At 36.9% G+C, this 23680-nt stretch overlaps 1 protein-coding gene across 4 annotated transcripts in view; it reads right to left on the reverse strand.

Moving 5' to 3' along the window:
- Positions 1-241: 241 nt before the first annotated feature.
- The window catches only part of BLI (protein BLISTER), a 57649-nt gene continuing 34210 nt past the window's right edge, over positions 242-23680 (reverse strand). The window contains exons 7-13 of one of the 4 annotated variants that reach the window (XM_089833019.1): positions 5153-5229; positions 4185-4252; positions 3886-4005; positions 3435-3703; positions 2997-3065; positions 2466-2621; positions 242-1108 (exon numbers count right to left, since the gene is read on the reverse strand). In XM_089833019.1, coding sequence (XP_089689145.1) covers positions 1028-1108; positions 2466-2621; positions 2997-3065; positions 3435-3703; positions 3886-4005; positions 4185-4252; positions 5153-5229 — 840 coding nt within the window. In that variant the 3' untranslated portion in view covers positions 242-1027. Of the gene's footprint in view, positions 1109-2465; positions 2622-2996; positions 3066-3434; positions 3728-3885; positions 4006-4184; positions 4253-5152; positions 5230-23680 lie in introns of all 4 variants that reach the window. The other 3 variants (XM_089833017.1, XM_089833018.1, XM_089833020.1) reach the window with 3 other exon arrangements.

Below are 23680 nucleotides of genomic sequence, written 5' to 3' on the forward strand. Positions count from 1 at the left end.
GCCTTTAACAGCTATGTTACCTTTTTTTTTTTTCTCAAATGTTCATTTTGTACCGACGTGAATAAATCTGAGAGTTTCGAATTCGTGCGTACAACCTTGATGACCTCTATATTTGCAAAGATCTGCATACATCTTTTTGGAATGGCATAGATATAAAGAGGATTGAACTACAGAAGGTCACAAGCACTTAGCTTGGTCAATAAAATTTAAATAAAAGTACTCGCAGAAGAGCTGGGACACCTTTTTAGATTTAAAAAAGAGTTCTTGTATTTGCTTTTCAGACCCTTTCCATAAAAATGAAGCGAACAAGGTTTACAGCACAGGGACAGCTTTATTCGTACTAGTGCCAATGCCACCTCTTATGCTCCAGTCAATACATGTAAGTTGCATTTCTTATTCAAAACCTTCGTAATAAGCAATAGTGCTTATGAGAGCAGAAAATTGACATTTATCCAGCATCCGTATGAAAATTGGGCATATTTAATTGTTAGGCATGCCAACGCCTTGAAGAAAAAATAATTTCTGTCCCCAGTGATATTTGAGCGTTTGAAAAACATACCTTCATGATTTACATGGTACTCGAATAATTCATGTTATGCATTTCTTAGACATTGTTTGAAGATCAAAAAAGAGATATGCTTCTCACCGATGACAATTGAAAAGGTAGGCATTCATGCTTCTTGCAATGGAAAGCAGCCTTTATAAGAAACTAACAATCCAATCAGAAATTTGCCACTTCTAAATCTCATTATTTTCTTTATGGTCAAATTCTTAAAGACCTTTGTCATCAATTCTGTGTGCCCACTAGAGATCTAACTCGCACAAATCAAATCTGCAAAAAACCCGTACAGCATTGTGGAGAGCTCTAACACCCCAAGATGTCTGCACTCCAAAGAATGGATCTAACTAAAACCTTGTGATACACAGGACCTGCATGGAAAAGCCCTCCTGCTGACCATTAAAATATTCCTGTTAGAGAACAAAAGTTGGGAAACCCACTGGTTGAAAAAAATATTCCAATGCTATATCACAAAAGTTTGCTAGTGCGACGCCTCGAAGAACCTCCTGGAAAAAGCTTCATTATCCATCCCAATACTCTTTCAACCACCTGTTAGCAAAATACCATAGAATTTCAATAGACCAACATTTTCCAAAAGTAGAGCAAGCATATCCATTAGACCATATGCATGCATAAAACAGAGTATATATGAACACATTAATATAAAGCTTTCACTTGGACTTCAAATGACTGCAGAAGATTGTAGAAATTTCAAAATAAAAAGCATCGGCTGTTTAACCAGATAAATTTCAATATCATTTTTTCCATATTCCTCTATGTTAAGTCAGTATTATTTTATATTGAGTGGCAGTGACAGCAAGAGTTGGGACATCAAATGGATAGAGAAAGTATGATATGGCCAATTTTAATTTTAAAGCCTAATATATGCAGTGAAGTAATGACTTTCTAGGTGCAACACCTAAACATGCCAACAATCTTTTAGACCAAACATTCCACAGGGACTTGTTCCCGGGGTCCAGATGATGTCCTGACTACCCAATAACGTGGGAACTTTGAGGTGATATCTCCCTTTTCAGAATTGGACAGGTTGCTCCATTTGAGTTCTTTAACTAAAGCAAATACTAGAGCCTCCTGAAAATGTAGAAGGGGAAGGATTGTCATAGCAAATTCCACATATAACATGTACTCCTTAAAATTGTAGAAATTTATTTTGTATAAATTATTTATTTAGCTATACCTTGCCATCCCAAGATTCAGATTAATTTTTGCAACTTTTGAAACCACATTCCAACATCCTGGTAACTTGGAGAAACCCTGCTTTCAGCCCCTTGTTTATTTACCCATCCATGATGAGTTCAATGCCCTGAAGACTGACTGTCTTGGAGGTGGTGAACCACCATGGAAGGGGTTTGGGCAAGTTTCACACTAGTTTTGGTGAAGAATGATGACTGCTAGCCAAGCCTTGCCTTATCTGACTTAGGCTCACAGAAATTAATAAAATATGTAATATATGTATTAGAAAGCAATTCAGAGGAACCCACTAGAATGGATAAACTACTCGTTCAACCCTGAAAACACCTGTGAACTACTGAATTGCCCATAACACTAAATAAAAGAGATGGCTGGGCCATGCCAAAAGGCAAATGAATGCTGCCGTAGAATAGGGCATGTTTACTCGACGCTTTTCATCATAAAGGGTTTTTGGCACTCAACATGGGTTTGATCCCTATGGTAAGTTTGTAGACTGACAAAGAATGGCTCCTAGAAGAAAATGCCTCCAATGGATGATTATCATGTTCTATTACAAAATATTCACTGTAAACTGCTAGGCACAGGACTGCATGGTTTGCATTTGCCAAAGAGATACTCTCTGGACTGCTATCATCATGGAGTATAAACAATAAACTTGAGAAACACTTAGGAATATAAGATTGCTGAGACATACCTCATCACCTTCATCCACGTACTCTAACTCATCCTGCATATTGACAATATTCCTAGGTCCCAATGCACTACTGCCATGGGCCATGTTCTGAGAAATTAGAAGCTCTAGTCTCTGAGTCTGTGACTCCAACTTCTGAGATAACTCCTGGTTTGAACCCTGGAAAATTTAAACAAGAATCATGAAAAAGTGGCAACATTTGTTTGGCATAAGAAACCTATTCCATGAACTAGCAATAAATTGCAGAAAAACATTGACCATTTTCTGTGACCATAACATAATTTATCTTCACAGTTCAACTAATAAAGAGCTCAAAATAGTAAAAACCTTTTTTGTTTTAAAACATTTACCTTAAAAATCCTTGTGTTCTAAATAGACTAAACCTTCCTACATAACACACTTATCAAAATAAATAATTTGTGCTGCCACTCACTTTTAGCTTCGCATTCACCTTTAAAAATCCTTGTGTTCTAAATAGACTAACCTTCCTACATTACACACTTATCAAAATAAATAATTTGTGCTGCCACTCACTTTTAGCTTCGTTACTTCTGATGATTCAGTTCTTAGAGCCAATGCAAGAGATTCTTTTTCCACTGCCAACTGCATCAAATTAACCATTGATTAGTATGAATTTTCAAAGGTTCAATAACTAGCTTTCAAGAGTTAATCAAATCAGTAACTTTGATATAGCTTGAATCCACATAACAATGTCCAAAAATTCAGGGGCATGACAATTGATTACTTAGTAGCTAAGCATTGAGAAAATAATTAAACTTCTGACATGTTTTTCGCTTGCTAAATATTAAATGTTACTTTTCAAACAAGGTCAGATTTTATTGAACAGTTAGTAACATAGTTGCTGCATATTTTGTTTCTTACAAAGCCAAATTATTCTATATACCTAAAATATCTGGGTTCACAGGTACACCCAATTTGCAGTCAGATCATGGGAAGCAACAAAACTATTACCTCTTCAATCAAAAAGTTGATGTTATCAACCATTCTTTGCTGATCACTTGGGATTGCAACAGGAAGGTCTAGCATATGATGTCTTTGGCTTGAATTCGAACTGCTTGCAGTGTTGGTGAAAGATGACAAACTCAAATTTGTAGAAGATACAATTCCTGCAGATTGAGGATCCAATGCTTGATGAACATCAGCAGTTGATAACAATGATTGAGACATAGGTGTAATGGCAGTGACACCATCCTGTCTACCCAAAAATAGGCCATCGCCACCTGGAAAATTAAATAATTCAATGCCTACAACCAGAATTATCAAATTCAAGTCAGCTAAGGAAAGAATTATCACGTTCTCATAACAATGCACGGTAAATACATAAAGACAAATGAAAGACAAATCATATAATACTATAAACAGGAATTCACATGAAAAAAGGGCTTATGAAGCAAAAGCCTACCAATATCCTCTGTTGAAGTAGATGCTTCTTTTACATTTCTCGAAGGTTTTGCAGACAAAGGTGAATCAAAACTACCATTGGCAGCTGCCTTGCGAAGCTTAGATTGCAATAATTTTTTCTCTGATGTAACAAGTGGGTAAGAAATAAAGTAAGTACACTGTATGAACTTGAAGGAATCATATATGTTTTTTATGGTAGCAATACAAAGCATATTCAAAACTATATTCAGGCCAGTAGTAGATTAACACTATTTTAAATTTAAATGTAGATGGCTTAAATATTGTGTGGCCTCAATCTACCTTCCTGCAATGCATCAATAGTAGACCGTAAATCTAAACGCTCCTTCTCCAAACTAGAAATATGTCTTCTGAGGAAAAAGTAGATATAACATCAATTAGATAAAAATATCTTATTACTCTCAATCAGATCTTAGTCTAAGCAATCAAAGAGAAACAATAACTACTAGGAAATATAATGTATTTCCTTCTTCATATGCTCAATGAATTCAAGCAGAATTTGATATGAGTTCCATCACTGTCCTATTAAAGGATGCCCGACATTTTTCTGCATATTACCATACAAGGTTATCTTTGGCACTTCTCTGAAATTAATGATATCAGATTTCCACAATCCCTCAGGATTATTCTAAGATTTTTTCCTGGGTAGATTGCGTAAGAAGTTTTTTCATCAACGTTTCGGATAACTCCATGATCCAAAACGTTGATGAAAAAACTTCTTACACAATCTACCCAGAAAAAAATCTTAGAATAATCCCCTCAAAGTTCTACAGCATAGTGATATCATAGGTGCAACCACAGTGGAAACCAAAAAAAGATGGCACACTTCAACAACCATTGTAGTCACAGTCAAAGATGCTGGCAGGGTAGTGATTTGTTGTAATATTTATAGCACAGAACCATGCTTGTGTCTCAAACTGTATATAATGCGTCTAGAACAAGCTGTATTGCAGTCATGCACCATTATATGTTTGGTAAAATAGTAATTATGACATATTGAGAATCCAATAAGTCATATAGAAGCTAAATGAAAGACTATCAAAAACTAATGAACACAGACAATGGATATTCTATGTACAACATATCAAAGACATGATTCTGAATTCTCAACTTCAGTGCATCATAGCAATTCAGTTCTCCACTGGAAAGAAGCTTCACAAAAGCTGATCTAGGATCAAATTTGAGCACAATACTACTCTGTAGTAAAGAAACATTTATTGAATCAAGAAACAATAAATTAAATAGAATACCTATTGGAAGCAACTTCATCATTTACTGTCTCCAGTTGTCTCTCCAACTTCAACTCATTTGATCTTAATTTGAGTGCCTGCCATTAACTCTTCCACAATAAGCCATTGCTAATGCCCAAAAAATCAGTAAATGAAAACAAAAGGTACAATAAAACTTGTGTTCCTTGCAAACTATAAAAAAACATACAGCAAAAGAAGAAGAAACCATTCCAGTAGAATATAAAGAGAAACTAATTTCCAAAAATATTGCCTACAAGCAGCAACTCACATAAGGATGTCATTTAACACCATCAGCCAGCCAATAGAGATCATGTGCAATCAACACAAAACTATAATAGTAGTGGTAGTGTGTCATCTGTACTACTTAATAAAGAGCAGTTTGAAGACCACCAATCTGTGATATCTTCCGCCAGACATCATTGTGAGCCTGTAGGTCAATCACATTGAGTTGAAAAATGCTCTTGAAACTTTCTCTGAGGCAATGTAAACCATCTGACCAAAAGCCTGTTATTGGAAAGGACATTATAATGTCCCTATAGCCAGGGAGAAAGTAGGTCACTAGGACAATAACTTTTTCACCAAAAGCGTACTTGAAACTTCAGTGTGGTAACACATGGTTGTTGAAAACTCTTGTCTGCATGTTCATACAATCTGTGAAGAAGTGATATCGAGAAAAGAACCATTTGCTGATTGTGTGCCAGTGGTGAAAATTTTGAGCATGAAAAAAAAAATTGACACGAGAAATATGGTAACCAGGAATGTGGGTCAGCCAACAAACTTTAAAAAAAAAATTGTACTGTAGTACATACATAACAAATGCTGCACTAACACACCAATCAAAGATGCTATTGTGTATCTGTACAAAACATCTTCTATTATGGTGAAAAGTCATCTAAATGACTTTTTATTAATTTGATTTTAAGACAAAAGAGCATGTGTGTGCTATGCCCCTAGCCCTATAGGTTGGTTATGACTAGTGAGTAGTCAGCTTGTGGCTACCTTAATTAAGTTATATGATCATTAATATATAGTCTTATATGTTAAGTTTCAAATTATTTGTATAATTTTTATTTTTATTTTCAATACTTAAAAGGAAGACTCATTCATCCTTCATATATTAAGTTTCAGATTATTATTATGATTTTATTGTTTTTATTCAATACTTGAGAGGAAGACTCGTTCTTCCTTCATATATGTGGGTGGTGCCCTGTCACCAAGGGGCACCACTTTATTATATTATATAATATATAATCTCATATAATATAATAATTATATTTTCAATTTAATATAATAAATAATATATAATATAATTATATGTTCAATTTAATATAACATAATGTCTTACATAATTCTTTGTATGACTTGAGACATCATTGTGAATCAGATATGTAAGGCTCATGAAGCTAACTTCAACACTCCCTCTTAGCTAAGGAGGCTTCCATTTAGGTTTAAGTCATAATGAATGCATCATTACAATTCACCTTAAACATCAAAATGAATTATAGATATCTCATTATGGCATGTCCTCAAATAGCCCCTCATGTAATATCCACCATTATGGATTTAGATATCTATCACATGGCATGTCCTCAAATATCACTTCATGCAATATCTGCCATTGTGGAATTGGCATGTCTTCAAATACCACCTCATGTGATATCTACCATATTGGATTTTAAGATATCTACCATTATGGCACATTTTCAGTTACCAACTCATGCAATATCCACCAAATTGGACTTTAGATATCTACCACATGGCATGTCCTAAGATATCAGCTCAGGCAATATCCACCATTGTGCATTTCAAAAGTTACAATTATGGCATGTCCTGAGACACCACCTCATTGAATATCCACCATTGTGGATTTAGAAAGTTACCATTATGGAATGTCCTTAGATACCACCTCATGCAATATCCACCATTATGGATTTTAAGATAATACATATGCAATGCGATCCATTACTACATGAGATACCAACCATCATTTTGAGATCATCACCTCACAAAGTAAAATGCACTAGTGTTTTATCATTGTGAGATTGTCACCTCACAAATAAATTTATCATACAACTACAAGAAAATCACCACAGATTCTCTCATGTGCTGTTGTCATGGCATCACACACATGAAATCCACCATGAAACACATATCAAAGGGTGGTAATAAGGGCTTATACCTCAAGTCACTCAAAGAGAAATGCATTAACAAGGAGTTACACCTTGGACTTCTTCCTCACGGAGAAGAACTCATTATAGCACTCTCAAGATATCATAGATACTGAGACTCTCTCTCAGGTAGGGCTTCGTTCTCCACAATATCAAATCTGTCTAGAAAATGGAAAAATTTCACTCTAACAAGTAGCTTAGTGTGAATATCATTCGTTTGGTCCTCAATGCTTATGAACTTCAAATGGATAGCATTCCTTGCACCATATCCCTATTATAATGATGCGCACATTGTTTTGCCATGAACATTGGGTTGGATTCTACATCACTCTTGGTGAATCCCAAGCTCTCCAAGTATCCACCATGAACCATATCAAAGCGTGGTAATGCAAAAACTTCGCTCTAGCAAGTAGCTTGGTATGAATATCAATCGTTTAGTCCTTAATGCTTATGTACTTCAAATGGAGAGCATTCCTTGCACCATATCCCTATTAAGATGATAAGTGCATTTTTTGTCATGAACATTGGGTTGGAATCTACATCACTCTTGGTGAATCCCAACCTCGCCAAGTATCCACCATAAACCATATCAAAGGGTGATAATAAGGGCTTATACCCCAACTCTCTCTCAAAGAAAAAATGCATTAACAAGGAGTTGCACCTTGGACTTCTCTCTCGCGTAGAAGAATTCATTATAGTACATCTCAAGGAATCATTAATACTGAGACTCCCTCTCAAATAATGCTTCGTTCTCCACAATATCAAGCCTCTTGAAAATGCACAAACTTCACTCTAGCAAGTAGCTTTGTGAGAATATCAATCATTTAGTCTTCAATGCTTATCTACTTCAAATGGATAGCATTCCTTGCACTATATATCTATTATAAGAATGCGTGCATTGCTTTGTCATGAACATAAGGTTGGATTCTACATCACTTTTGGTGAATCCCAAGCACCAAGTATCCATCTAAGAATATCATGAACTAGGAGTCTACATTAGACGAAGGCAGCCATAAGACTCCTTCCAATAAATTATAGTCCTCTGAGTGATCACTAGAGAAGCCATCGTGACATGGTACAATCCCTTTAAACCTATGTTCCCCGAGGACGCGTACTCGGCCTAAAACCTAGCATTTCGAGGATGGGGACGTCCCGGGGACAGGGGAACGGGTAGGGAACGTCCCCCAGCCGTCCCCAAAAAGTGAAAAAATGCAGGGGACATCTCGAAAACTTGGGGACACCAGAGGGAAAAAGGGGGACGGCCAACCGTACCCAATACGAAAAAAGGACTTCTGGACGTCCCTTTTCCGTACCGGGTACAGCTGGTCGTCCCCCTTTTTTGTTTGCATAAAATTAAAAAAGTTTAACATAAAAAAATATTTTAAAACCTCCAACTTGGTCGGCCAAGTTGGCCCCACCCCTCCAAATGCCCTAATAAAGCAGTAGAGGCAGAATAGGAGCAGCAGGCTGCTTCATTTTTCTATGTTTTGTTTTTTATGTTGAACATGAACATGATTATGATACATTGATACTTATTACTTTATGGCAGCCCTCTACCCTTTGGGCCTATAGCTTTGGGCATATTTTGATTTTGATTTTCAGATTTATCATGTTTATAACTTTATCATTATGACATTATGATATTGACAATTGTTAATGTTCATTGTTCAGTGTTCATTGATATTGATATGCATTTTGACAATTGGGTACTAAAATCGGATATTATTTCCTAGATGGCATTCAAATGTTGTATGTTATGGTTCTATAACTAACATGCTCATATGAATGACATGTATATTTGCAAATTTCAATGTATATTTTAAAATTTCCCTAAATATATATAGTCATCCCCGTTTGCCGTCCCGAAAACCCATCCCACCATCTCCTGCCATCCCCGTACCAGAAACTCGGGGGAACATAGCTTTAAACCTATATGAACAAGATCTTTGGATTTCAATTGAAGCGGACACTCTAGTTGCTCCCTCTAAACCTCAAGTTCTTGCATCAGCCTCTTGATCTCCTCGTCCAAGGCTTTCTAATAGATGTCAAACTCCCTATGAATCTGCTATCGCCTTTCTAACCTCCTTGGATGACAATTGAAGTAGATCCTCTGGTTGCTCCCTCTAACATGGAAGCATAGCTTTCTCATATGTGCGATATCTTGCACTAAGAGACTCTCATCATTTGCAATGATCCATATACAACTGAAAGTACTAGATCCAAGACCACCTTGGACCTATTGACATAAAATCCAGTTCTAGACTAAAAAAATATATGACTATCATGAGATTAGAATAAAAATCCCCTCACAATCTGCTTGCTCTCACTGGAAGGAACCTCTTCTCTTGTTAATGATGGATACCACCATTACCTGCATAAATGCCTCAGCAACTTTCCCAAAGCATCATTCTTCTTTTCCTTGCAAAAGAAAATCTTTTGGGACCAAGGAAAAGAATAAGAGCATCATAAAGCAAATAACTCTTATATTACATGTAGGGATATAGTTAAGAGAATGACTACAAAAGGCAAATAAAAGTAGTATTCGAGAGATAATAACCAAACATAATTATCTCAAAATGCTCATTAACATCCTTCCTAATGCAATCTTCTTCTTTCTTCCTTGTCGCTTGTAACATACTCCTAAAGCATTCCTCGTTGTCCTTTAGAAGCTAGAAAGGGATCACCCATTTCCCGACACAAGCACTAACAAGTTGATGTTATGTTCAATATAACAGGAATACCATTATATATATAGAATCACTCCAATATCACTAACACCACTTTTACTTTGTTATTTTGCCAATGTGAGTAAGCCACTCCACAACTCTGTCCGAAATAAACTACTAATAGAATACAATTGCTCTTAGCAATAGTAATCACTCTTGTCTTGATTATTAGATTATGACTGATCAGGTATTCATTATCATTAGAGATTCCCTTAAATGTGGATATCCATGCCCAGAAAAAAAAATTAGTCACCAAGAATACCTAGTTTCAATAATGACTACAAGCATAACTTGGATTGACTCTTGATTGACTTAACACTGCACGATGAAATTTGTATCTCTAAATAACCTGCAAGAATATCTCTAACTGGATACAGGGACCTTCAAATATAAGGAGTGGTTGTGATCTGTGTTTGCTAAGGTTGTACAATCGTCATCCTTGAGTGTCCTCGTTCACTTAGGAAACCAAGCGATTTGACAAACTAATAGAGAGACGAACGATTTGTGCCAATCTGTACGCTCACCGAACATGATGGCTCTACCCACAGTTTTTTTTAAATATCCAAGAAAAGCACAAGGGAAACTCTTATCAATTTCGATATTTTGTGGTCCGTATGACATTATCATTGTTGTGTCACAATCAAGCCTTCCAACTGTGCATTGTGTACTTTCTTTTATCTTCCACCATTCACTACATAAAACAATTACTATCAGTTGCCCTCAATCTCAAATGCGAGAATCAGCCCGAGATTGAATGGATTGTTTCAAAATTTTAAGTAAAACGGTGGAGCCCACACAGGGTACCCAATACACTCAACCAATCCTTTCATTCTATAACTTTAAGGAGTAGGCACCATCCACTTTTTGTTTTCACGTTGTCTATTCCCATGTAGTCCTTTGACAACCCCCTTCTATTGTCTCAAATTTATTTAACAAACGCAACTTCATTTCAAAAAACTAAAAGAGATAATTCACAAGGCTTAAACAAGTCCATCCTATTTCAAATAACATTTATGTGTAGTACCCTGACCTTCATTTATAGGTCCATCCTATGCTAGCGATCTTCTACGGCAATTCCTCCTTCATCCACTTTTGAACAATTTCATTTTCTAACATTGATCATATAGAATATATTTGTGTATTTAGGCATCTGCAATGTACTGAGAATATTATCGAAATGCAGAAGAATCACAAAATGATGTGAATGCTTACTTTGTTGATCAACAGTCAAATACTTGCTCTAGCAAATGATAACGCGAATTGGGTAAACACGTTGGAGAAGACTTGGCTCTTTCCTTCATCAGCTTACATATCAGTGGTAGCGTTCATTTCTAGCTGCTCCTTCACTGAAGTGTAATCAGATTGAATTAGAATGAGAAGGTAGACATCTCAAGGTTGGATATCTTGAGGATCACAGTGTCATCAGCAATTGTATATTCACAAAATTGCAACGAGCCCACAAATGGTGCTCAACATTATATTATTACCAAAGTTAAACGATATACCAAGTCCATCATCAATACACCTAGCATCAACATTCACATATTTAGGTTGTAATAGGCTTAACAATGTTGTAATTCGCTGTTTCCTCAACATTAGTGCAAATTAACTGAACATTTGTCCAGTCTAATATCATAACTTTGCACAAGTGAAAAACTTACACCAGAAATGCCACTCAAACCTCACAGGCAGGTATGGAACTTGCTCTAACGCCATGTTAAGTTTTAGATTATTTGTATAATTTTTATTTTTTATTCAACTCATTCTTCCTCCATATATGTGGGTGGTGCCCTATCACCAATAGACACCACTTTCCCATGGTGCAAAATGTTTTATTATAAGTGGTATTAGAGAAAACTTCTACCACTTAAAAGGGCAAGAATCAAGGCAAATAAAATTAAATTAAATTCAAGATATCAAATTGGAAACACCTCTCAAATTCATGAATTTGTTCCTGATTTTTAAAAGTTTTCAAATCCATATTTGAGGTCATTTGGACCAAGTTTGGATGAGTTACTGAGAAATTAGGGTTTCCATAATATTTCGTCCCAAAGCTGCAATATAATCATTTTATATTTTCTGATTTTGGAGGGCTGATCAAGGATATATTGAAGCTGTTACAATCCAAAATTGACGTCATAATGAGGAGATTTGATAAAGTATTTGTGAAATTCGAATTTCTGCCAAATTTGCTCTCAATGCTGCAAATCAACAAATTTCTTGGAGATTTTTTCAAAACAAATGAGATCTAGGCCCTACTACCTTATACCAGACTTTTCTGCTTAGTTACAGTGAAAACTATTTTGTCATCAAGAGGAGGCATAGGGCAAAGCTTTAGTGAGAGCAAAGGAAGAAATCTGAAAACTAATGAAAAGACCTGTACATATTGAAGAGAGGGATGCCAAATAATATTGAAAATTACAAGGGAAGAAACCAAACAAGATGAAGGACAAAATTTTGTCCAATGAAGGCAAGGCAAACACGGGGTAGCTACGATAAGTAATATTAAGGAAATGGTTGAACACGTAATGTCTTACCAAGGTTCTAAAGGTTTCCAACTCCAAGTAACTGCATGGATGGCATCCAAATCTAAGGCACAAGATGAAATTTTGAATAATAATGGTGGATCATCCAAACAAGCCACTACTGATCCAAATGCTAGTTCATGTGGGATTCTGAAACTTGTTGCAATCTATGTTCCATATGTTTCAAGGATGGGGACGTCAGGGGATGCGTTTTTGGGCCATTTCCTAAAGGGTCAATAATAGGGGACAGCAGTATACAAATATTTTAAAATATATACATATAAGAATTTATTGAAATATATTAAGATATTATATATATGTATATGATAATTATATACTTATTAATATTAAATAAATAAATTTGACAAGGGCTAATATAATAGAATTGTACAGAAACGGACTGGTGCGCGATGGAGAGCCACAGATGGCGCTGCGTGTGTTCCCACTGAGCGCTAGGATAGCTGTGTGTTGGGGCCTGCGTTTTTTGCATGCCCTAGCCCAATCTCTTGTTCCTCCCCGCAGCTTAGGCCTACATCCACTGCATGCACGGGGTCTCTTTGGCGCTGTGTAGTGTTTTAACGAATAGGCGGGTCCATTTGTATGGTGGGGGGTGCAAGCTTTCTGCATTTTGTTTTGTCTACAATATTATTGATCGGGTTTGGTCTGGGATTGGAGACTGTGGGTTTCCTATCCCAATTTTTACTAGTGGGATTGTTGAGCTTGCCCCATGGTGGATCGGGGTTTAGGGTTTTCTCAGATTGCCTCTGAAGATATGGAGATGGCTGACCCGTTGTCTTCAGCACATGCTAATGGTGGAAATCAGATGAGTAAACCTACAATGGGAGATGGGGGCTCATCCTCAAATGGGATGCCTCGAATTAAAAAAGTAAATGGATGTTTGGAAAGATGTGAGGACCGGTGTGTTCTGGTTATTCAACCTAAGCAGATTTCAGAGGATGTTGAATAATGGCAGAATCATGCCCTTATCTACAAATTTTTGGGCCTTCGTCTCTCCTTACCTGTGTTGGATTCCTGGGCTCGTCGGGTTTGGAACCCCGAAGGCGATATGGAGCTCATTTTGGCAACAAATAATTACTTTTTGGTTATCTTCTCTTGCATGGCAGATAGGAATAGGGCATTTGAAGGAGGCCCTTACTTCTTTAACCAGGTAGGGCTTTTCATCAAGCCTTGGCACATGGGCTTCAATTCAGCCGAAGAGATTCCATCACGGGTCCCTGTGTGGGTTCGTTTGCCGAGGCTTCCGCTGGAGTTTTGGAGGGATGATATTCTTCATTCAATCTCACTATTTCTTGGAAAACCTATGGGAGCGGTTACACAAACTCAAGATCGTAAGGTAATTTCTTATGCTCGTATTTGTGTTGAGGTTGATTTAACTAATCCATTACCAGATTCTATGGAAATACGCTTGGGATCCTCTTCCTGGATCCAACAATTGGATTATCAAACTCTCCCTTTTAGATGTCGAATTTGCCATGAATATGGTCACTTGCTCCGCAAATGCCCTAGATTCAAGCCTACTACTTTGGATGCTTCCAGACCTCTTAAGGGGGACACGGGGAAGGCTCCTGCATCTACTGGAATTACGGATAATGAGGGCTTTACTCAAGTTAAAACTCGGAACAAAGGCAAGGGTAAGAAAAGAACCTGGCAGGAGAGACACAATGATGGTACTTTTAACAGATTTGATGTTCTTGAAGACCTAGTACAGGAGGAAGGTATTTCGGTTGAGCGTTCTTCTGGGGATAAGGGTCTGCATGAAGTTCAGGAAGAAGAGGCAAAGGGGGAGGATCAGTTACTATCGCCAGAGGATCCTCAAAGTTTACAGATTGATATGGATCTTCCTCCTCAAGTTCAGGATACCAGGGAGCCCCAAGGATCACAGGTTCTGATGAGTCCAATTGTGGTGGTTCCAGATCCCCCTGCTCCTAAGGGGTCATTAGATTTGGCCAAGGGCAGCAAAGCCCATGCTACTTTAGGTTTACAGCAAAAATCCTTTAAAAAGGGGTCTCTAGAGAAACCGTCAAGGAGCAGCAAAAAGACTGATCAAGAGAGGGTCAAGATTATGGGGGACACTTTGGTTGAGTCTGGGTCTATGAAACCCATTGATTCCCATTTCACCCACCCCCATAAATGATTGTTTTATATGGAATGTACGGGGGTTGAACAACATCCCTAAACAAAAGGTTGTTCGTAGATTAATTGATTCTCAGTTACCTGATGTGGTTTTTATTCAGGAAACTAAGCTTACAGTGGATGGTTTGGCCAGTTGTGCTTCACATATCTAGCCCCAGGGCAATTGGCAAGGGGTGGGAGCTCGGAACAGTTCAAGAGGGGTTGCTTGCTTCTGGAACCCAAGAAAAGTTCTTCCCTTATCGTGGATTTCTAGTCGATCCTCTATCTCTTTGGTTGCATCTTGTTTGGTGACTAGGGAAAGGTGCCTTCTGTCTAATATTTATGCTCCTACTGATATTTCAGGAAAGTCAAATCTTTGGGCTCATATTAGCTACATTTGGGCCCTGGACCCATTTCTCCCATGGATCTTGGCTGGTGATTTTAACTCTGTTACCAGCTTAGATGAAAAACGAGGAGTTGCTAGGTTGGACCCCTCTGCAAATCTTTTCAGGGATATGATAGACTCCTTGAATCTCATTGATGTGAAGCCAACTAATGGTGTCTTTACATGGAATAATAGGAGGTGTGGTGCTAAGGCTATCTCAGAAAGGCTAGATAGATTTTTGGTTTCCTATTATTGGATGAACAGCAAGTTGATCACTAATTCAGAAATTCTTGATTGGAGAGGCTCTAATCATTGGCCTATCAAGCTCTCAATTATTACTTATGGAGTCACCAAGAACCCCTCTTTTAAATTTCAGTTAATGTGGTTAAGAGATCAGTCTTTGCAGGATCTTATGATGGATTGGTGGTATGAGGGGATGCCTACCCATGGGACAGCAATGTTTACTTTCTATAAGAGGCTTCAACATGTTAAGTACAGGCTTAAGAAGTGGAATAAACAATGTTTTGGGAACCTACAGGCTCAAAGGATAGCCGCTTAGGCCAAGTTAGACAACATCACTCGGTTGATTCAGGATCAAGGGAGGACCTTTATTCTAAGTGAAGCGGAGTCCTCAGCTCTTAAAGGCTTAGAAGAGTGGGAGCTTCGGGAGGAGATCTTTTGGAAGCAAAAATCTCATATTGATTGGCTTCAGGAGGGGGACAAGAACACTGCTTTTTTTCATAACTCGGTCAAGGCTCGGAGACAGGGGAATTCTTTATCCTCCTTGATCACACCTGAAGGGATTCATCTTGCTTCCAATGTTGATATTTCCAAGGCAGCAGTCAACTATTTTTCAAATCCCTTTTCTAAGGAGGATCTTGATGCTAGGGCTAAGGAAAGGGTAATCTTGGATTGCATTCCTCACCTGGTCTCTGTGGCTCACCTGGTCTCTGTGGAGATGAATGAGGCCCTTTTACATCCTATTCTACTATCTTAAGTGGAGAAAGTGGTGTTTAACATGAAAAAAGGTAAGGCTCCCTGCCCTGATGGATTTCTGATTGAGTTCTTTCAAGAATTCTGGGAAATAATTAAGTTAGATCTCCTTGAGGTGGTTCAAGAGTCTCATAGGAATAAGTAGATGCTCAAGTCCATGAATTCTACTTTTTTGGTTCTCATACCTAAGTAGGAGGGGGCTAATCAGTTGGCTCATTTTAGACCTATTGTACTTTGTAATGTTGTCTATGAAATCATCACAAAGCTGATTGTGGAGAGACTTAAGCTGCTCCTCAGCACTCTGATCTCCCCAGAGCAGGGGGGTTTTGTTGTGGGAAGACAAATTCTGGATGGTGTTGTGGTTGCAATGGAAGCTATTCATTCTATGGCTAATTCGAAGGAGAGGGCTATGTTCATGAAGCTTGACATGGCTAAAGCTTATGATCGGGTGAGCTGGGAATTCTTACAAAAAGTTCTCTTGGCGTTTGGCTTTGCTGAGGAATGGGTTAATTGGAATCTGAGTTGTGTGACCTCCTCTTCCTTTTCTGTTATTATAAATGGGGAACCATCAGATTTGTTTAGTGCTTCTCGAGGACTTTGGCAAGGGGATCCTTTATCTCCTTATTTATTCATTATCATGGCAAAGGGTCTTGGAAGATTTATTAAATCTCAAGTGGGGCAAGGCCTTATTCAAGGTTGGAGTTGGAATGACTTTCTTCCTTCTTATTCTCACTTTCAGGTTGTGGATGATACGACGTTGATGGGCATGGCTAGAGTTAGTGAAGCTATAAATTTCAGGAGAGCCTTAGACATTTATTTGAAGGCTTCAGGTCAGTGTATTAATGATGACAAATCTTCCATTTTCTTTTTCAATACCCCTCAGCCTATTCAAAACAGGGTTGCTAGGATCCTCAGATTTCAAATTGGTTCTCTTCCCCTGCTATACCTTGGAGTCCCCTTGGTTTTGGGATCTCAATATAGAGTGTATTGGCAGGGGATTTTCGATAAATTCCAGAGTAAAGTCAGTCATTGGACTCATAGGTGGCTTTCTTCTGCTAGCAGAGTGATTCTTCTTAAGACTGTGGTGCAATCTCTCCCTATTTACAGGTGTTGTGTGCAAGTTCCCCCTTCCACCTTTGTAAGGGATTTTGATGCTCTTTCTCGGCAGTTTCTTTGGTCGGGTACCCTTCTCTCATTGAAGTGGAGTTAAGTGGGAGTGTGTCTGCAGGCCAAAGTATGCAGGGGGCCTGGGGCTTAGGTCTATGGCACTTGTTGTCACGACTCTAGCTACTAAGTTGTATTGGAGGTGTTGCAACAATCAGCACTCAGATTGGGCCAAGATTATTACTCACAAGTATTTTCCTGGTGCTGATAGTTCAGATGTATCACATCTTGCTTTGTTGGGTAAAGGTTCTTATGTTTGGAATACCCTTGAGAAGGGCGCTCAGCTGATTAAGGAAGGCCTCTTTTGGATTTGCAATGGAGGCTTAGATGCTCTGTTTTGGCAGGATTCTTGGGATGGCCATCTGCCCATGCTCTCTAGCTTTCCCCAGCTTCAGCCCCTCTACCACATTTTCACTAATGCTGGCTGGTTTAAGGTGGAGCATTTTAAGACTGTCAAGGAGTGGCCTATAGGTGGCTCTGATGAGGATCGCGCTCTTCTCGCTTATGTGTTGGAGAATAGGTTTTGTAGCTCTCTTAAGGGGAGGGATGTTCTGGCTTGGGATCCTAGTCCAAAAGGCAAATTCTCTGTGGCTCAAGGCTATGCTATGTTGGACAGGAAACTACATGGTACAACTGAAGTGCATTGGTGGAAGAAGGTTTGGAATAACTTTTCCTGGCCCAAATGCAATTTCTTCTTATGGTTGCTAGCCCAGAAGAAATGTCTTACATGGGAGAATCTTCGCAAAAGAGGCTTTTAGGGACCTTCTGTATGTTTCTTATGTTCACATAATGAGGAGTGCATCTCTCACTTGTTTTTTCTCTACCCCTTTTCAAAGGAAATATGGCATAGATGGTGGGAGGCGTGGAGTCATGGTTGTATTCATGCAACTTCTCTCATTGACTTTTGGGAAAGTTTGGGCAAACCTCCAGCAAAGACTTCTTTCTCGCAGAGTGCCTGGATGGATGGGCCAATTTTTATTCTCTAGAACCTTTGGTTGGAGAGGAATCGCAAGATTTTTTGTGACTCAAAGTTAGATAGCCTGCAGTTGTGGAGGAAGATTCTTAGTAAGTTGCAAGAGACTATTTTTGCTAAGTGTGACATCTCCGAAAGTATAGATCCTGGGGAACAAACTATTGTGAGGAATTTAAACCTGGATGGCAATAATCGGGGATGCACTCTTCGAAAACGGTCGTGCCATGGCAAGCAACGTGCTTGTAGGGATGGGCGATGGACCCCTCCCCCAGCTGGGATCTTGAAGATTAATACTGATGGGTCTTCTCGGGGAAATCCTAGCTATGCTGGTATTGGAGCTATAGGTAGAGGTAGTGATGGTGGTGCGGTTTTTATGTTGTCTATTTACAAGGGTCAACATTCTAATAATTTGATGGAGGCCCTTGCTATTAAGATTGTTGTGGAGAGAGGATGCTCTTTAGGCTGGAAAAAGATCATATGTGAGTCTGACTTGCAGATTGTTGTTGATATGTTAAATAACCAGAGCTTGGTGAATGTTAATTGGAGATTAGCCTCTTTGGCCAAACAAATATTGAGCTTATGTAGCTCCTTGGACTCTGTCTCCTTTCGTCATATCCCTCGTGAATGGAACAAAGTTGCGGATTGTTTGGCGAAGTGGGCTTCGGAGAACGTGGATAGTTGGGATATTAATGGAAGGGATGAGTTACCTTGGGAATATTGTGAGATTGTTGATCAACTGCTATTGGAAGATAGGAATATATAGTGTTGTTGTGGGCCTCTGGCCTTTGCTTTGTAATCTGGATTTGATTGAATAAATTTTTACCCCTATTTCAAAAAAAAAAAATATATATATATATATATATAGAGAGAGAGAGAGAGAGAGAATGTCAATAATTGATAAAAACAAGGCAATATGAACAGCAATATAACAATAGTCTCAATCGTCAAAGCCATAGTTTATCAATATAAATATCCAAATCAAAATGTCTCAAACATCAAAACATAAGAGGCTATAGGCACAGCCTATGTAAATATAAATTTGACAATATTGACTTGAATTTTTTTATACTGTTAATTATATATTTAATATATATTAAATTAAATTTATAATTACAATATTTTTGTTTAATAAAAAAAATTAACATGTTTTTATTTAATACATAAAACTCTTAGTTACTCGAGTTCACTGGTTTGCACTCAGAACCACGTCTGGGTTTGACCCAGTTCGAAATACTGGTTCGGTTCGCTCCAAATTCGAGTAGGGTTCCATTTGGGAGGGGGTAGTTCGAACCCACGGGTTGGAAATTCGAACCCAAGGGAATTTGATGTGCCCAAATCAAATTTGCATTGAACCCAGACAAATTTCTAGTGGCAAATTGTTAGGTTTAAGGATCTTTGATAGAAAGAAAACTATTATATCAGAATTGAACAATTACAAATATCCTTACTTGGTATCTCGGACTGTAGAACGAATGATGCAGATCTTTGTCTTTGGATGGCAGTTGATATAATCTTCAAATTCAATTGATGTATACTAATCTTCAATATTGTGCACCAATGGAGTATTGATGAGATTCACTGTAATAACCTGTAGAGAAGAGGAGTAGATCACTAGAACTTATATGTCGTAGATTGATATTGATCCCAATGTATTGCTCGGCAGACATATATAAAGATGGAGTCATATCCCCGTAGAGACATGCCTCTACGTGCATGACTAATTATTAGTTTGCCACTTTAACAATTATTATCGATCATATACATAACATGTTCTCTTGCAATCGGTATTTATATAACTTGTTTCCTTGCAACTGGTGGTAGATACAAAGTCTCAATAGTCTTCTTCAAAACATAAACCCGATATGTATGATCTCAAGACATAAGCCCGATTTATCTTGTGAATAATATTAGTCATATATATATAAAATCATACTAGTGTGTGTGTGTGTATAGATATATATGTAATATATATTTCACCAGTAAAACAGAATTCATTAAATCATGATTTCAAATACACAATATTACTTCACCTAATGCTATACATCAACACTACCTCGTAGCAAGGGAGAAGTAATAGATTCCTTAAAAAATTATCAAAGTACAGAACATTTGTACATAACACATTATCCGACTTTAACACTCTGAAATAGTGACTTGTCATATAACTTAAATCACCATGCTATGAGCACTATCATAACATATATTATGATCTCTAATTGTTCGAAACAATATCTAGAGTAATTATAATGCATTCGTTATCAATGACTTCTGGCGTAACTGGAACAAAATTGTCATGATAACAAGCCTATCATTTGCAAGATCGTCACCTTACAAAAGATTACCTTTTGAATATATATCTCTAGAAAGATCGTCACCTTTCATTACATATCTGATGCAACTAAACAACCATAGAAGCATAAACACACATAAATTGAAACTTAAGTTCAATATTCAAAAATTACAATTTGATCAAGTTTATCTCTAAAATATTCCAATTCAACATTGGCAAGAGGTTTAGTAAGAATATATGTTGTTTGCTCATCAATCTTGATATACCATATCTTTGATTCAAAAATTGAATTTATAGATAACTAATATATCTCAGTACAACATTGCATATGCCACTTATGTATTCGAACTTTGGAACTGTATTACTCTCCCTCTGATTCCTCACTTTGGGATTCTTGTTCCATTTTATCTCTTTGTTCAACAATTTCAAATGCAAGATTTTCATCCTTTTCATACTTAACTTTTGCTAGGGCCGCTTACAATTTTCTCCCGTTCTGGACAGAAGTTATGAGTGTGACCAAATTTGTCACATTTGAAGCATTGTACTTTGGACCAATCTCTTTTCCTGTATGATTTGTTGAATTCCTTGTTGTTTTGATGAATTCCCTTTTTTTCCCTTATTATTGGTACTGGCTTGAAGAGCTTGAAATTCTCCCTCTTGATTTGAAATGATTCCTCTTGTAATTAATCTTGACTCTTCTTGAGTGCATTCGTTTTTGAGTAGTTCAAACTTAGGAAGATGTGGTCGAGAACTTCGTTCACGAATAAATGTCTCCCAAGACAGTGGTAGTCCTTTTAGGGCTATAATGCTAAGTTATTTGTCATCCACTTCATTTCCAATGGTCACAAGTTGATCTTTAAATTCTGAGATTCTTAGGAAATAGGACATAACAGTTTCTCCATTATTCATCTTAACATATAGTAGATCTTGCTTCAATGTTAGCAATCTGTTTGTGTTATTAATTTCAAAAGTATTCTTTATAATGGAGAACATCTCAAAAGCAATTTTAAGAATCGATATAGAAGGAAGAATATGATCCTTCACCGAGTCTATAATAATTTTCATGGCCTTGTTGTTGTGTCTTTTCCATGTTGTTTTATCTGATTCATTTTCAGGAATAGATTTGTTTAATTCTATATACTCTTCTAATTCAATTTCTCTTAGTACTATCATGACTTGAATTTTCCATGATGGAAAGCTTGATGCTCCCTCAAGTCTATCCCCTAATCTTATGTGATTAACCATTTCAAATAGAGAATAAAAAATTCTAATATTGAAATCTGAGATTTTAGTTTTAATTCTGAATAATAGAATTTCTTATCAAGATGGCTCTAATACCAAGTTAGTTTTAAGGATCTCTGATAGAGAGAAAACTATTATATCAGAATTGAACAATTACAAATATCCTTACTTGGTATCTCAGCCTGTAAAAGGAATGATGCAGATCTTTGTTTTTGGATAGCTGTTGATATAATCTTCAAATTCAATCGATGTATAGTAATCTTTAGTATTGTGCACCAATGGAGTATGATGAGATTAACTGTAATAACCTGCAGAGAAGAGGAGTAGATCACTGGGACTTGTATGTCATAGATTGATATTAATCCCAATGTCTTGCTCAGCAGATATATAAAAAGATGGAGAGTCATGTCCCCATAGAGACATGACTCTACGTGGGTCATGCCTCTATGTGGGCATGACTAAGTATTAGTTTGCCACTTTAACAATTATTATCAATCACATACATAACATGTTCTCTTGCAATCAATGTTTATATAACTTGTTTCCTTGCAATCGGTGGTAGATACAAAGCCCCAATAGTCTTCTTCAGAACATAAACCTGATATGTGTGATCTCAAGACATAAGCCCGATTTATCTTGTGAATAATTGAAGTCATATTTTATATATATATATATATATATAAAATCACATAAGTGTGTGTGTGTGTGTGTGTGTGTGTATATGTATATATATTTCACCAATAAAACAGAATTTATTAAGTCATGATTTCCAATACACAAAAATTACTTCACCTGATGCTATACATCAACACAGATGACTTCTAAGTCATTTTTTACAACATGTTTGATATTGTTTTGAGTTCCACAACCCTATAAAGTGAATGTATATAGGCTATTTTTGCTTCTAACATCATTTGTGGTGTGCACATAGGTGATTTTGAGAGCAAATAGGTGATTGAGCAAACAAGGAGGAGTTGGAAGATTGAATTTTGAACTATATTGAAGTGTTTGTGTCTCATTGCTACATCTATTACTGAGTCAACTAAAGTGGAAGCAGTAGGAGAAAAGAAGAAAGAAGAAGAAGAAGATGATGATGATGATGATGATAATGATGATGAATATGAATATGATGAATATTAAAATTTAATACATTTTGATTAGTTGAAACTTGAACTTGAAACAATGATCCTTGAACTTGTTGTTATGATTCATGGATCATAATTTAATTTTAATGTTTTGAATCTTTGATGTTGAACTTGAAAATTGAAATATATGATGGTATGATCTTGATTCATGATGCTATGATTACAACTTACATGTTTAAAATTTATGCCTATAGTCTTTTTGTTGTTTAAATGATTAAATCATGTGATTTTATGATACTCTATGCTTCTAGGCTTCATAATCATGTATATATAATTTTTTAATAATTTTTACATGTTTTTGTACGAACAAACCCAAAACCCTTTCCAAAATTTAGCCATACCAGCGAACTGGTTCTTCAATCCCGTATTTTGAATCGATCTCAAACCGGTAACTTAGATAAAACTTTAAAATGTTTGTTATGATGAATATTAAAAAATTTAACTAAACATTAGAATAATATTTTGTCTAACATATAAAATTTGATAAATTTATTTAATTTAAATTAAAATTTTAAACACATTTAGACATGAATATTTTTGTAGAACTTTTTACCATGCTCAACTTCATTCAAATTTTATTGTCCATGGACACAAAATTTGAACCTTGTGGGCCCCCCAAATTGCCGCTTAATGTCAAAGTCATCTAAATGTGTAGGGGACACTTTCAGTTTAGGGATAGATAGGGGACATTCCAAATGTCCCCTAGGCATTTCAGGAACTAGTTGTTCGCAGATGTCAAAGGGACGTTTCCTTCAGCTTTTTGAAACCAACAATGGCTGGGGGA

This window comes from Cupressus sempervirens, chromosome 5 (genome assembly GCF_028749045.1).
Source record: "Cupressus sempervirens isolate cs-2001-9-10 chromosome 5, ASM2874904v1, whole genome shotgun sequence".
Lineage (NCBI taxonomy): Eukaryota > Viridiplantae > Streptophyta > Pinopsida > Cupressales > Cupressaceae > Cupressus > Cupressus sempervirens.